Source organism: Mastacembelus armatus, chromosome 9 (genome assembly GCF_900324485.2).
Source record: "Mastacembelus armatus chromosome 9, fMasArm1.2, whole genome shotgun sequence".
NCBI lineage: Eukaryota > Metazoa > Chordata > Actinopteri > Synbranchiformes > Mastacembelidae > Mastacembelus > Mastacembelus armatus.
This window is the reverse complement of record NC_046641.1, coordinates 19,078,935-19,095,169: the sequence shown is the minus strand read 5'-3', so window position 1 is coordinate 19,095,169 and position 16,235 is coordinate 19,078,935. Positions and strand designations below refer to the sequence as shown.

Genomic DNA, 16,235 nt, shown 5'->3' with positions numbered 1-16,235 from the left:
AGCTTGGAATTTCAGCTAAATGCTAAACCTTGCAGTGCAGTAATAATAGTTTGTCCTTTGTATTCAGACTGTCTCTTGTGGCCACAGTGATCACTGCATGGTTTCACTTCGATTCCCTTCACCCTGAATGCATCCTCTTGTGTCATTTCATTATATGCCCCCAAGCTGCCTCTAAAATTCACTTAGCATTCACTGATTGCCAAATTAATTAAAATAATTAATCAGTTGTTAAGGAATGCCTAGTTAGGTTAGCAATGATTTCAGAGTACATCCAAAAAAAAAAAAAGATTTTCTATTGTACTATATTTCAAAACATTTTAGAAACTTTTACTTTAAGACTTTACTGTCTTATGAAATGTTCCTGAAATGTATTCGCTCAAAGATGCAGAGCATTAAAATAACAGAACTTTTAAACAAAAATTCAGGATGATGCAGGACAATTAAACGCGACTACAACACTGCTTTTAAGCAACTTCAAACAAATTGAAACAAGCCAAAAATAAACTCAAAGTTCATTTTAACTTCCCTAGAGTTTTTGTTTTGCCTTTCAGAAAGCCATGTCCTCTGACTGTACATGTCTCACCGTCACGTCATTACAGAGCTGCAAATCTTAACATGTATTATGAATCCAAATCATTGTGGTCCTCACACCCTGGCCTACTACAACAGATCTTTGATCCATTTCAAACTTTAAAAAGTTTTATATAGTCAGAAACTAATGTAATTTTCACTAATTTGGCACTGATTAAGGGTCTGCAAACTTAAATGACTGTACTGACTATAAGGTAGCACGCTTTAGGCTTTTATCTGTATTTATTATAGTCTGTATCTTATTATCTATTTAAAGTCAAATAATATACATTTATTTCAGGGAAATGGGGCATGGGGGGGGCTCAGTGATAGCATTTCTGTAGTGTAATTAGTTCTGCAACAGTTGATGAGATACATTTCAAGTGTCAGCGATTTCACAGAACAGCGTCAAGTGAGGGAGTACTGGTCTAACCAAATACTTTCTTTGTTATTGTTCAAACTACTCACTTATGTTCACAGGCAAAAAAGCACAGGCTGATCAGAGAACAGTCTCCCATTAGAGAACCATGCCAACACATCCCCACGCAAACAGGGACGCTGGCATCTTCACATTCAAATGGTACGGAGTAAATCAGAGGACAGTTTTAAGTCAAATAAAGCTTTTGAGACAAACGTAAGCTGTACACTGAAAAAATGATTTATACAGTGGACAGACATAAGGAATGGTAAGACAATGATATGAAAATATACAATGTGTGATGTACAACAGTTACATTCATTCAAAAGAAGAAGACGTGGAAAAGTAATTACATTTGTCCTCAAACGTGTTTTAAGTCCAGGATGATGTGATCACTCAAAAGTCACAAGCTTGATACATCCAGGAAATAAATCAAATATCATGGAGGAAACGAGTAAAGAGGAAAAGACAAAAAAGGTAACGGAAGTATATCCAGTATGGCTGAAATCAAACCAAAGAAAATATGAGTCCCGGCTGCTTTGAGAAGCTGCACAGTCGACATATCTGTACACACGCATGCCAACATTGGATGAAAATACACACAGCACGGGCAGTTTTCATCACTGGGCTGGCTTTTGGATTCAGTGCATTCTTTAAGGAGGTGGTTTATTTATGTAGATTTATGGCGGCTGCTTTTTAAATAGTTGCTGATTGTTTGCTGTTTTGTGTCCCTAACTCATTTGACATACTCAGCTGACTTCCAGAAGTGGCCTGGGTGGGAAAGGCGGCGGTTCCGTTTTGGCAACTTTTCCAGTAAATCTACCAGCTTGGAGAAGCTGGGCCGCTCCTCCTGCTTGTAGGCCCAGCAGAGGAGCAGAATGTCCTGGAAGACACAGAAATACATGGAAAACCAAGTTGTTGCAAATTACATTTCATTCTGTTTAGGCATATGAGAGAATTCAATAATAGTCACTGTCCAAAAAATATACTTCCTGAAATATTTATCTAGTCTAAAACAGGTATTGCCAAACTGAAATGTACAAGTTGAAGTGGGAACATGGGGAAAGAGTTATAACAGAAAGATATGACATAAGGTGAAAGGGAAGTGCTCAAAAAACAACTACAATTATTGTAGTTTGGCCCAGTGATTTGACCACTTAACACAGTCGGCAGCTGCAGCAGAAGCAGTGGTTATGACACCCAGTTAAAGGAGGAAAATAAAGTACTTGAGGAATCAAAATCAAGCAGTTTTGATATATGTAACAAAAGCATAAATGCCTTGCACTACAGGAGCTAAACACAGGGGTTGGAAATGCTGGAAATTTGTATCACAGCCTTAGTATAAAGAAATGCTACCTAATAACAGCATGTCAACTGTAATCACAGCCACTTAGAGACTACCTTTTTTTCCAGACTATCAGTTGCAATTTCTTTCACTTTCGTGCGACTTATATAGTGAAGCAACTTATATGTGTTCATTTACTGTCATTCTGTGGAATAGTCATTAGCGTTAGATGGCACTCTTGGCACAACTGAATATAATAATGTACTGCCGAAAAAGTAAAAACTATTTATTTATAATTTCTTTTCACATAAAACTATAATTCCTTGTGTAACACAAGTGAAAAAGGTTAGCACTATATTGCAGACTGCCAAATGCAGTGAATAAAGTCTGCAGCTGAAACAAAGTTTGGAATGACTGTCAGCATTCAGGCAACCTGAGAGAGGAGCCGCTTCACCTTCTCCCTGACATTGGCAGAGTTGTTACTTGACATGGATGAATGAATTTTGTAATGCACTTCTGCCTAGCCTACTTTCTTCATAGGACTTAGACTATAATCAATATAATTAGAAATGCTTATACACCGAAACAAGGTTTTTTCGTGTGTGTGTGTGTGTGTGTGTGTGTGTTTGTGTGTTAATAAGGTCATTTTTGCTAAAAGCTAATACCACCAGGGGAGAGAAGTTTCCCTGAGGGTGGGCCCACAGTGCCAGACTGAAAACCTCTAGTCAAGACACTGATTAGACACTCTTTGTAAATATCAGCGCTTTAATTAAAACACTAGGAAATAAAGGCTTGTTTCCACACATACTATAACCACCAAGCTCACTGGAAGAACTTCATGCAAAATTACAGAATGGTGGCTAAAAAGTTTAGAACTGCAGTTTAAATTGAGCAGTCTTATAAGAACTTTCTTTGTTGCTAGGCATCGTCTACAGATCACTTCTGTGAATCTTATTGTCTTTAACATGCAAAGATTATTTTTTAAAGTTTCTGAATGTGTTGGAGCAAAACAAGCCTAGTATTCACTGAGTGCTTAAACAATATGCTTCTGAACTTAAAAAAAACAAAACAGCAACTCATTAATTAATAAGGTAAAAAAGCTCTTACGGATATCTCTTTTCCCATGCCAGTTTGGGCGAGGTTGGGCTTCATCCCACTACCAATCTGCCATATGATCACCTCTGCTGGTTGACTCTTATAAGGCCACTCACGTGCGTGTAGCTCATACCAGATGGTGCTGTGATGACAGAGGAACAGAGTGGGTCAGTGATTCAGACTGACTGGTCACTAGAATATATCCACTGTCTTCAGTATGCCTGCCGGCAAGTTTTCAGTCGTAACAGCTAGAAACCAGCCGGGTCAAGTGTCAAGTGATCAGTTACAGGGTAATGTACAGCTGCTTCTACACCGATGGATCATGATGTATAAAAAAAAATGCCTTCACATTTACTTCTCATTTAAAACATCTTTAATTACTACTCAGACTAACTTACAAAGCCCTCTCTGTGCAAATTTTCATTCTGCTCCTGAATGTCAAGTTTTAGGAGCATAAAAATAGCTCTTTGCCAGGGGTAAGGGAAAAAATGATGGCTAATTGTTGATGAATATGTATAACAGCCATAAGGGTCACCTCTAGGTAAGAGAAGCGCTAACAGAGCAGCTGGACACTGGATGCCAGTGCTGCACTCCTCTTCCCTTTAGAATGACTTAGTGATGAAACCTCCATATGGGGGACCATCTGAAAATGCAATTGTGTTAAGGAGTCAACAGAGCAAAGTCCACCCCCACAAATGAATCAGTAATGGCAGTGGAGGAAGGACAGGAACTGTTGGGACTTTTAATCAACTTACAGTAGGACAAGTTTAAAACTCGGCTTCAAACAAGTAGAAGGGGGACACTAGTTTGACATTCAAATTCAGCAGATGATTGTTACAGTTTGGGTTTTGCAGAAAGGTGGTGAATAAAACATTGGACATATGTGTTCTTCCTGTGCTTTTGCACTGTGTCATGAATGCAATGATTTTTACTGTATGTATATGCATCTGTAAATGATCCTTTAATTTGTTTTGAGTTCACACCTGGGTCACTTGTTACAGAAATTATGCAACACGGTCATCACTATTTAATGTCCACTCCAGCTGCTCTGAATAGAAAAACTACAACACATTTTTTAGAGTAAAGGTCATAAGAGTGGAATTTAGGTGCTGCAATGTAACCAGAAATTGAGCTTCCTAATACATGCATGTACGTTATTTCAGCTATCGTGAATAACACAGAACAAAGCCTGAGGGCAAACAAGAATCCACACACCTGGTCCTATTTGTCAGCAAACTCAAAGTCAGAAGGACATCTTTAGAGTCGAAAGCCAATCAAGATGGAGTCACAAGCTACATCCAAAAGAAGTCAGTAAATTTAACAAACCTGACACAAAATTGCAACTACATACCTACGTTTGGCACCAGGTTACCAACTGTGTGGCCAAAGTTATTGCAATCTACTTTTCCCTGGATGCCCTGTCAGTGATGGTTTAAATAAACTGCTGCTGTCGTCCCTGCCCTGAACATAAAACCCCAATCTCCTCCTGCACAGCTGAGACTGTCACCTGGTAAATGCTATACCAGACCCCAGATGTCTGAAACCCCAAATGTAAAACTTTTCATAAGATGAAATGTCACCTCATCAATCAAGGTTCATTTGTAAATCTTTCGCCTGTACACAATCATTCACTCCTCCTGATGAAATCAGCTGATGTCTCTTGGCTTGTCCCATTCACAGGTGTTTCCTCTTCCTGCAGTTATCCAATCAGATTAAAATTCAAGATGGTAGCACCCTCTTGGTTTACATCATTCAATCAAACTAAGCTTCCATGCAGGAAAACCAATCACAAACCAGCATGGGTGGGGGCTGGAGTGAGGGCTTCCTTGTTATTATGAATATGAGATCTTCCTCACCATCAGGTATAAAGGACCAAGTGGAGTCTAAGTCAAAATCAGATTATTTATAGGCAATTAAGTTTTAAAATTGTTAATCCTGTTCTCATTAAGTGGAAAAAGCAAAACTGCTATTTAAAATATCACTAATTGTTACATGGTTATGTCTTTGTACATTAAGCTGTAATCTATAATGAGATCCGAAAACCTGTTAATAAAACTTGCCACTTTGTCATGTGATGTGGACTTTAGGACACTGCCCTGTAAAAGTAAAGAGGAACGTATTGAAGTCAGACTTATATTCAGGGTTTGTAAACTCGCTCTGTCAACAGTATGCTGTGATCATCTGACATCAGGCTTGGTTATTTCTAGACAAACAAACAGGGGGGCTCCAGGTGAGAGGACACTCACCCAAAAGCAAAGACATCTGACTGTTTGGAGAAGGGAAGCTTGTCCTCCTCTGTGTCCGGAGAGAGCTGCTGGATGATTTCCGGGGCCAGGTGACACAGCCAGCCATTAGGGATCCTCAGTTTGTCTTCTCTCCGGCTGCACACCGAGAAAACACGCAGGTGGAAACTTGTCAGCGTTTATAGATTTACAGATAATGACTGTTTGATATTATATTGCTCCATTTTTATTATAGTGCATTGTCATTAGAGACAGCCATACTATAATAAGTCACTAAGGTTGCTTTTCAGTTATTGTTTTCCGAAAATTGTGAGCATTTTAAGCTTTGCAGTTTTGCAGGCATATAATAAAAATTTCCCATCAATTTTTGTAATAAACATAGTTCCATTTTTGTTTAAAGCATTACCTCATGTCTTATTATTTACTAAAGGCACCTAGAGGCTATGCAACAATCTTCAAGGTTTATTGCAAGATGGATTTAATAAAGTCACAACCTGTGGCGAATTATGCAATATCAGTCAGTCAGTGCAACAAAAGCCTGCTGAATCATAATGCTACCATGTAAAGAGAAGAAAGGATAAAAACAAAGACATGACATTAATAAACTTTATCTCTGGTTTGTTGTAGATACCCATTAATGGTTCTGATATTTTATTTTACAATCTGGGTCTCAGGTATGTTGTTGGGCTAAATGTTGTTTTAGCTGACAGGTTTTGTTTCGGTGAGAACTATAAAAAGTGATTGACAGATCATTCAGACGTGAGGCTTTTAAAATAAATAGTCAAGTTAAACAAAACTAATAATCTAAATTCAATGTCAACGTCATCAGAATTTGGTGAAATAAATGTATTAACTTTGTTGCCCAGAGGTATATGAGAAGACTGGAACACCTGCATGTCTTCATGGTGAAAATTTTGCTACCAGTAGCCAATTAGCATAAAGACTAGTAACAAGGACAACTAGTCTGGCTTCATGTAAAAGTAGCTGAATCCACCTGTCAGCATCTGTGAAACTCACTAAAGGGGATGTTTTATTGCAAGGGCTACACCAATGAAAAGATAAAAATGACCTGTGGACAGCAGCCAGGTGAGGTGACTACTTGCAGTCTTGTTGTCATAGTGATGTTGCCAGGCAACAAACTTGGATTAAACAAACAAATACAACGTGCTAATTATTGCTGTTTACAATCAGACACATCTGGTCTGTAGGTGGCCTTTAAGATAAATTGTCATTTTTGACAGCTATTGTCATGTTTGTTATCCAGAATAAGTATATAAGGAAATGTGTTTGTCCTCACTATGCTGTTTTTACTGCTATGTTTCTGAAAGCTCTCACTATCTCCCCTAGAGAACTGATGGCCTTGTGAGGTCAGTCTTGAGCAGAGACAGTGTGATTACCGATGCACTCAGCAGCAACATGGCAAATTACAGAAAGCATGCCCTTTTTGTTAGTGAAGTGAGAACTAATTTATAACATTTTGATCAATACCAGTGATTCACTATTTGACATTTCTGTTTGTATTATCTCTACAGTCAAGCTTTGTGCAGCCATTATTGAATTCCACCCCTCATCCTTGACCTGGTTACTCTGTTATTCCTCTCTCTTGAACACCTCTTTAACACTGTTCGTGTCCTTTAGTGGGGAAGTGGGAATTTCTTCTATGGCAACAGTAGAGATGGACAATGTTTTATTGTTAAATGACAAGCCATGCTGAACTCACAGTATTGACTTAAAGTCTCACACACAATTCTGAAGTTTGGATTCAGTTGTGTGGATTATTTGTTTTCTGCTAAACTATGAAAATATAGCACTACACCTCGTTATCCATAATCCACATTGTTTCCTGTCAAAAAGAGCATGTTGCTTGATAATTGCCTCCTGCTTCTGCTCTAATTATTATGAAGAGCAACTGGGAAAATGGGGACCAGTAACAACAGTTGTTTTCTGTGTAGTAATGAAAAACTGGTGCTTTGTTGGGTGTTCCCGGCATATTGTCCTTTTGTGAAAATGTAAATACGAGTCCCTGCACCATGTGTGTCATTACTGTATTAAAAGTCTGTCTTACAGGTAAATTCCTGCATTGCACATTGTGAACAAAGTGCTCCAGTCTGTGTTTTGTTCTCAGGATAATTACCTGCCAGCCTGCAGAACACCAGATATGGTGAAAAGTCCAAAATCTGTGATGACGACTTTGCCATTGTCATAAAACACATTCTTGGACTTCATGTCTTTGTGTAAGATCCCTTTAGCATGTAGGTAGCCCATCCCCTGAGGACAGAGACAGATGTGTCAGTCCTGTAATGTGATGTGTACTGCTGAAGTGTTCCAGGGAATCAGTGTTGAGTTGTTTTACCTTGACCATCTCTTGTGCGATCTGTCGAGTCTTGTTAACATCTAGGACAACCTTGGCATCCCGCACCACAGAATAAAGTGTTCTACCTTTACACAAGCTGAGACAAGGAAAAGGACAAGGATAAGATTTCCTGCCACTGTGTTGTCTGTTTTAGACTTTTATTAACTTCAAAATATTTGACAAAAATCACATGAAATCATGCAATTATGCAAAATTATTTTCTGACAAAAGTTAACTGAACACATTGATCACTTACCATCATTTACTGTTATTCTAATCTAATGTGCAATTGTGTAATGACTTACTCATTTTCCACAGTTGACAAAATTGTGGTTGGCAATGGTGATTGGTAAATGCTGGTTTAGCAATTCATTTCATTCAATCTTAGGTCAGTTTCAACCTTTTAGGTTTTAAATCCAGTCTATATGCATATTTTTATATTGCCTTGTTTCTTTTAATGTCTTGCCTTAAGGCATTTTACTTTGCCTTTTATGCCAGCGAGCTATTTACCTGTTTTTCTTGCTAATGCTGCATTCAAGGCATGTTGCCAGAATGGGAGAAAGGAAAATGCATCTTGTAGCTACACAGATAATTTCAATGTTGCCACACACTGTGTATCTAAATTAGATTATTTTTTAAGTCATATTTTTAGGGACGTATTAACATATTAAACCATATAAGAACATGAAATTATAAAGCTAATTTGTTGCTATTTTAGCACCAATTTGTGGAAATTTTTCAGCAAGTGGGAGATATTTCAGCTGTCAGAAAATAATAATATATTTTATTTATAACACATTTTATATTCACACAGAATCCCAAAGTGCTACAGTGTAATTTTCGAAGCTGTACTTCATTCAAAGACTTTGCTAAAAAGTGAGGTTTTGAGGCCACGTTTAAAAAAAGCGACAGGCTGTGGAGTCTGTAGATGGTTAATTGTCTGTACAATATGATGTGAACATGACAAATCAATGCAACAATGCCTGTAATTATGTCTTGATGTTCCTTTTCTATTAGATTGAGTATGGATTGTGGACTGGGACTAAGTTTTCACCACCTTGTCTCTTGGGCAGCTTTGTGGTTCCTAAACAAAAAATCCTTTGTTTAATCACATACTGACATGAGATATTTTTTATCTTCTGAGTTCACACATTGCCCTGGTCTTTTTATCTCAACAACTCATTTTTTAAATGCTCAATATGTTCTTGCCACTTTTAAACAAAACACATGCTTACCCTGAGGTACATGTGTGAGCTTGTCAGTGAGTTAGTGCAGTTTGAGATGTCATTAGAGTATGAAATGTCATCCCTGTGAACTGAAACCTGGGCTCACTCTGTGCCAGGGTGAAGCTGTTACAGTACACTGTGGTTGGTGGAGGTGGTGTTGTATTTCTGGAGAGTGCCAACACAGTGGCATTTTAATAGACAGCTCTATAGCCACCCCCCGCCTCACACCTGAAGCCCTCAACCGTGGCGGTGCCACACAGATGACCAGCAAAGAACCTGTAGTCAACAGTTCATACATATTCATTGCGACCTGACAGCAGCTACATTTTTAGATTTTTTCCTTCTCTCTGGGGCTTTTCAGCACAAAAATTCAGCTTATGCCTTCAATGTTACTTCAGTCAACACCTTTACATAAACATAATGCTGTATGACAGCAATTACCTCTGTATCTCAGACAGTAAGATGTGTATAATATGGAAGAAAGACGCTGAGAAGCTAATGAGGACTCCTGAGCATGCTGAAAGTCACCTATGTGCTTTGAAACAAAGCAATTATGCGATATACATGGACAAAAACCCAGCTGTGCAATCACAGGTGACCATGTGGTCTGAATGTTCAGCAGTCAATTCACAACCATTGTGACAAATGAAACAATGGCAGGAATAATCAATATTTATGCTTGTACTAATGCAGCCTAAAAACCCTCATCCTTAATAAACCAATGAACCAATTACTTAGGTGTACTTTTACAGATTTGTTTTATTTCAGGCTGCAAGAATATGATAAAGATTATGTTTTAATCCTCTTTTGTTAAGTATTGGTGGATAACAAAGCCACCTGCTGCACTGACATTTCCTATTATTTTCAGCAATCAGCAGTGAGGATTTCTGAGAAGGAGCCGCCTCATCTGTTAGCTCCCCTGCACTCACAGCAATTTCAGCTGGCATCAACTGCAATTACACATCTCTATTAATCAGTCTGTCAGTTATTTAAAAGATATTTACCACTACTGTGGATGTGATGGCTATGGAGTCAAATTTTTTTACATGTAGCTTTGTTTCCTGAAGCATTAATGAAGCTGTGAATACAGCATGGAAATACTTCTCTTTCTTCTCTTTTTATATTTTCTTTCTCCAGAGACAAAAAAAATAACAAGTTAATTTCTTCTAAAACAAAAAAAGAAAAGAGGACATAAAAGGATAAATTATTATTTTAGTGGAGCTTTCTTTTTGTTCACAGCCTGTGTAGGTGACAGTGGGAGAGTGGCAAATATCCAAACAATTTCCTTTTGAACATTATTGGTGTAGTCACTTAATTAAACATGACAGTGTTCCCTGAGATGGTCTCTAGCAAGAATGCATTCTTGTCTTCCTTGTTGCAACTGAGAAAATAAGACTTGAACACTAATCCATGAAATTATTAAAGTTGTTTTCACTCAAGTTCACTCCAACCCAGATTTTATTCAAGACGAACACACCACTATTGAGAGTTGTGGGTGGTTCGTCCATTCAACAGCAGTAGTGGTCTGTTCTAATCATAACCTCAGCATGCTTCATTGTCAGCTACTCTATTGCTGGGGCAGATCTGTGGTTGATCTAAAATGAGACCCAGGGGGTAAGGACCAGCTCTGCAGAGCAAGCATTCAGAAGCAGAACACTGTTGTTTCTACTCTCTATATGGACAACAAACAAAGGAGGAACTTCTTCAGATAAATGCATACTTTTGGTATCCTCCATTGTATTTACAATATGAATCACTTATTAAACAATCTACATCAAATACAATTGATCATACAGTTTTGTCTGGTTTGACCTTCTTCTATTTCTGTATTTCTGTGAAATATTGTACAATGATCCAAATAAATATAATCTACATACATTTAGAAATAACACTGATATTAAATTAGATACATTCCAGATGTTTTTCCTTATTCTCCCAACACTGTATGTAGAAATTCAATCTCATAAATTTACTTAAACTCATGATATAGTGCTTTTTAAAGCTGTATTTAACATTTTGTGTTTCTATGGTAATGGTTTTATTATGCTCTTTATATTACAGTTGTCCCCAAATTTGCACTTACAGCAAATGCTTCAAAATAAAGCTACATCTAAATTACATACTAGACAAGCAGGTTTTGAGTAAATACTATGTTTACACTGTAAAGGTATACCCAAAAATGTGAATGCATAACAAAATGTGCACAATTTTATTCTTACCTGGTGATGATGGCCAGATGTGGTGGACTCATGCACGCGCCCATGAACAGCACCACATTCTCGTGCCGTGTGTTTCGGTAGGCCATCACCTCACGTTTGAAAGCTTTGAGCTGGTCCTCATTGTCGCGCTCAATGTCGATCAGGCGGATGGCCACCTCACCGTGCCAGCGTCCATGGAAAACTTTGCCAAAGCGTCCTTTACCAATCATCTCCCCGATCTCTAGCTGCTCAAATGGGATGTCCCACTCCTGCAGGAAGATGCTGGTCTGGCTGGCCTTGCGTGGGAAGTTGCGAGCTGACAGGAGCGACAGGTTCATCTCCTCAAACTCATCACCAGAGTCCTCATCATTGCCCTCCTCATTCTGTTTAAGACAAAAAAATGAACTGTGTTTTGATGGCTGCATTGCACAGATTGACATATTTGTAAGTATGGTGGTTAAATGCATTTAGACAACAGAGAGGAAGTGTTAAAATATTTTACCGAGATGTCAAATGCTTAAATTCTGACAAATGACATTCAACAACTTGAGGATTAAAATCTGCCTTAAGTAGCTGCAGTTTCCACTAACAACCTTCAACCTTAACAACCAACTATCAGGAGAGGACAAACAACAATGGCAGCTCATAGGCTGGGGGAGGCAGCACAACGTGAATTTTGCTGGTCAGGAGCTGATGTGCAGTGATTTGACCACCAGTACCAACCCATCATCTGGAGGGTTAAGGATCCAAACACCCAATAAGATCTGTGCACCACCTGATATCAGCTCCTCACCAAAAGTTACAGTCACACAAAACTGTGACTAAAGATAATGCAGCTCAAATCTATCCCAATTTCCAGGGTATATAATCAGTTGTTTGTTGCCATAACTAAGCCCTGAAATATATACAAAAAAGACAAAAAGACTGTACTCACATATATATATATGCTGCCTCAGTATAATATAATACATTTTTCTCAAGCTCTGTGCATTTAAAAAACTGATGGATGTTTAGGCCGTTCACAATAAAAAAAAAAATAGCTTCATATTTATGAAAAGGAAAAACAGCTAGAGGGGAAAACTGGCTGATTTATTCTTATTCGATTTTAAATATAATGTACTGCAGAAGTGAAAATGACCTGTTCACAGATGCCTGCTGGAATATTATTCAAGGCAATCTGCATCGCATTTTCTCAGAATATATGATTGGTACAGGAACAGGAATGACAATCACTGAAGCTGAGTCTTTTGCTTCTTGCTGGTTTTGACGCATAACTTACCTGGAGGGTCCTCAGAGAGCTGAGACAAATTATGCTAAATGAAAGAACAACGCAAATGACTGTGACAAGTGATGGTGAGAGATGCATTTTGTTTTCATTTGGATTGACAAGTAATTTCACACCTAGATTACTGACAAAATATGGAGAAGAAAAATGCAATGAATGAACAACTTACATTCTAACACATCACAAAGGTCACACTTAGATTTACAGGACTCACATCTGATGTCGGTTCAACTTCAATTTGAAGTAAAGGGTTGCCTTCATTTCTAAAAGAAAGAAGAATAAATGTAGAAATAAATCCATGAGAAAACAATCCAAATAAGGTATGTTTCCTTTCACACATATCTAACACATAATACATATTATCTATTTTGATCTTTAGTATGTGATAATGCCTCAGGATTACATGAGATACCAATACGACAGAGTGTGTATGCAGCTGAATAGGAGTGTAGTGATTGTAATTCTGTGTAGGCCTGTGTACAATATTTTTTTTAAACTAGTAAACTATGTGCCCAAATATATCAAGTAATTTGTGAGAGTTTGCATATTTTAGATATGAAAATGAATTGAGAGTAGATATAATGAGATAGCTGGACCCATGTCTGTGTTGAATCAGAACAAGTATATTTGGTCCTGCATGGTAGCATGCTGTGAAAGTTTGATTGTATGTTACAAATGACAGCTGCCTCTTCAGTATATGTAAATACAAAAAATCCAGAGGCGTATATTGTATCACGTCCTCTTTCTGTTTAATGACCTGTGCCTGGTGCAGTCATGCTCACCTGTGCTTGATATGTTTAATTGACCTGAAAGCTTTAATCAGTTAGCACTGCTCCCATGCTGAAGGTGGCTGTTGTGTGTAGATGCGCTTTTTCTGCACCAAAGCACTTTTACACAGTGCAGTAAGGCTGCAAAAACACCTTTACCTCTGTTTTGAATTTTGAACACTCTTTGCCACCTTGTTTTTACTGCATCTTCCAGCTTCTGTTTCTTGATAGTTTTCTAATATTGTTTTGTTGAAATAGTTGATCTTTTAGTCTGCTGTTGTCTCTGTACTGTAGATGACCTGCAGTGACTCACAGGGGGGCAAAACCTCAGTCATATAAAGACTAACTGATAGATTAATGAATAAAATTACTCCTAATTACTGGAAGCATTTTCTGACAAATGTTTAATTTCACAGTTGTTTATGAACTTTTAAATTCCTTTTGCACCCCAAGTCCCTATTCATTTCTGACCCTGGCATGTACACTGTCACCTACACTCATGACAACACAAAAGAAAGCACTTCCCCTCTTAAACCTATGATGTCCACATAACCCGAGGTGTAACATAAGTGTGTAACCTCTCACAACCTTTCTTTCTATTAACAATGGTTTGTAAAGCAGTCCTGGACTGTGGGCACAGACCACAGGTGAGGCAGTGAATAAAATAATGTGATTCCTGTGGTGTCAAGGACCCCTGCCACTGGTTTGATCTCTGCTCTAATGAGGGGATCCTGCCGGTTGTTGGGTTATGAGACAGGCCTTCATTAACCTTGGGACGAGGCCATTAATGACAAAGAAATCTGCCAGATACCACTGCAGGAGCATATGAAGATGTGGGAAAGGAGGGACAATAGTATTAATTAAATCAGAGGAATATGGGTTTCATAACCATGGTAATGTATTCACATTTGTCAAAAGGCAGAGAACAAGACTGACACTGAGAAAAGGAGAAATAATAGAACAGCTAAAATGTCCATCTAGAGAAACTGCAGATGACCAAACAAAGCTTTAAGGTGTTTGTCATACATTTTCAACATTTGTCAAGAATTTTATCCACAATATCTTTTGATGATTTCTAAATATTTCACTTACGATTAAACTGGTGGTATATTTCCACAGGTCTTGAGGAGCCAGGTTAAATAATGTGTTGCTTTTATTGATTGAGCCTCTTGCTATAAGGTTACACTGCAGTGTGAGGTTACTCGTTAGGATAACATGACCAGTCTATTTTAAATATCTTGCTCAGGAACATCCCACCGTTTACTGCACCAGTCCATCTGACATTAGAACTAAAATCTTAACAAGATAAACAGATATGTTTCTTCATTCAGGTTTAAAACCCCTCAACAATATTTGTTAACAAATGTTCAACTATTCCTCAGAGAATTGAAAGTATGTAACTGTACCTGCCTTAACTCTATTTGTTACCTTTACATCCACAATGAGTAGACATCAATCACCAGGTTCATCTGTAGGAGACTAAGAAATCAATGTTTTGCCTAAAGGTGAACCTGTTCAACTTTAAATTGTTTGTGGCATTTTGGTCCTTTCTGATGCAGCTGTGCACAAACAAAAAGTGTATTACATTTTGGCAAATTACTAACTTTACCTGAAAAGCAGTCCCTGACAGATGTCCTCTTTCTCTGTTCTTTAGATAGTCTAAAACATGCCTTTGCATGGGTATCTAAATCAGTATCTAGCTAAATGAGTATCTGATTAACTGCTGTGCTGAGTGAAACATTTGACATCATTTTGAGACCATGATTATCATGCTAGCAAAGGGCAAAATTATATTCAAAGACTTGGTTGTAATTGATGAAGGCTTGACAACAAAATCAGTGTGTTTCATGGTCATCTGAACAGACCTTACTAGTCTCTATTTGGCTCATGGGAGTTGCAGCCTGTGTTACCCCTTGTGTAAAAATCTGGCAGTAAATGGCTAAAGATACTCTAAACATACAGAAATGAATATGTGTCACATCATAATGACATTGTAGTAATTTATATACCAATAACTGTTAGACCACTCAAACACAAATGGAGTTTACTATGTTTTTTGTATGTCCTTTGCAGTCTTTCATTTTCTTCAGATTCTTATACCGTAATTTAAAAACTCATACCGTCACAATTTGCTTTCCTCAGTATAGACCCTTTCCAGGACTGTCCTGATATTTTCAAAATTGAACAGTGGCATTATTTGCTATTGATTACTTCATTACAAACTCTTGGGAATGGTCCATATTTCATCACAATTGATCATCTGCTTATAGATGGAAGTTCTCTTGCCCTGTTTCTTGTGATAGATCCTAATCTAATTAAAATCTGGGTCGAAAGGCATCTCATTCCCCCTCCTGTTCTTCTGGTTGTTTTCCTGTGACCACTGGCTTCCTTCAAAGAGCTAGTGGAAATCCAATTGGCATCCCAAGTGTAGCGTGAACTAAAGGCCGTGCTAATATTAGTCCCTGAATATTCGTCATGCAGCCCTCGCATTGAAATTTTCACCCAAATATCCGTGCTCCAATAAGTCTGACTTGGCCTCTGACCAACGGCCAGGGGGAGAAAGTGAGATGAGGGTGGAATGGATGGGGAAGTATGCATACAAAAGGAAGACAACTGAGAAGACGTGGATCTGATGACGATCAGAAGATCTTTGTTAATTTCTTTAAATACAGCAATGTGGTTTCATTGAATTACTTCTGTAACAGACTCTACTCACCCAGGTTCAGACAGGACAGGGTGCAGGATGACCTGTGGTGCTTTGCTGGGAGGAGCCTCTGGAGCAACATCTGGAGATA

At 38.1% G+C, this 16,235-nt stretch overlaps 1 protein-coding gene across 3 annotated transcripts in view; it reads right to left on the bottom strand.

The window, feature by feature from the left end:
• Positions 1 to 781: 781 nt before the first annotated feature.
• ksr2 (kinase suppressor of ras 2) overlaps positions 782 to 16,235 on the bottom strand; it is a 71,833-nt gene continuing 56,379 nt past the window's right edge. For all 3 annotated transcript variants that reach the window (XM_026321920.1, XM_026321921.1, XM_026321922.1), the window contains 8 exons: positions 16,157 to 16,226; positions 12,888 to 12,936; positions 11,410 to 11,771; positions 7,965 to 8,061; positions 7,746 to 7,879; positions 5,615 to 5,749; positions 3,381 to 3,510; positions 782 to 1,871 (listed from right to left, as the gene is read on the bottom strand). In XM_026321920.1, the coding sequence (XP_026177705.1) occupies positions 1,725 to 1,871; positions 3,381 to 3,510; positions 5,615 to 5,749; positions 7,746 to 7,879; positions 7,965 to 8,061; positions 11,410 to 11,771; positions 12,888 to 12,936; positions 16,157 to 16,226 (1,124 nt within the window). In that variant the 3' untranslated portion in view covers positions 782 to 1,724. The remainder of the gene's footprint in view (positions 1,872 to 3,380; positions 3,511 to 5,614; positions 5,750 to 7,745; positions 7,880 to 7,964; positions 8,062 to 11,409; positions 11,772 to 12,887; positions 12,937 to 16,156; positions 16,227 to 16,235) is intronic.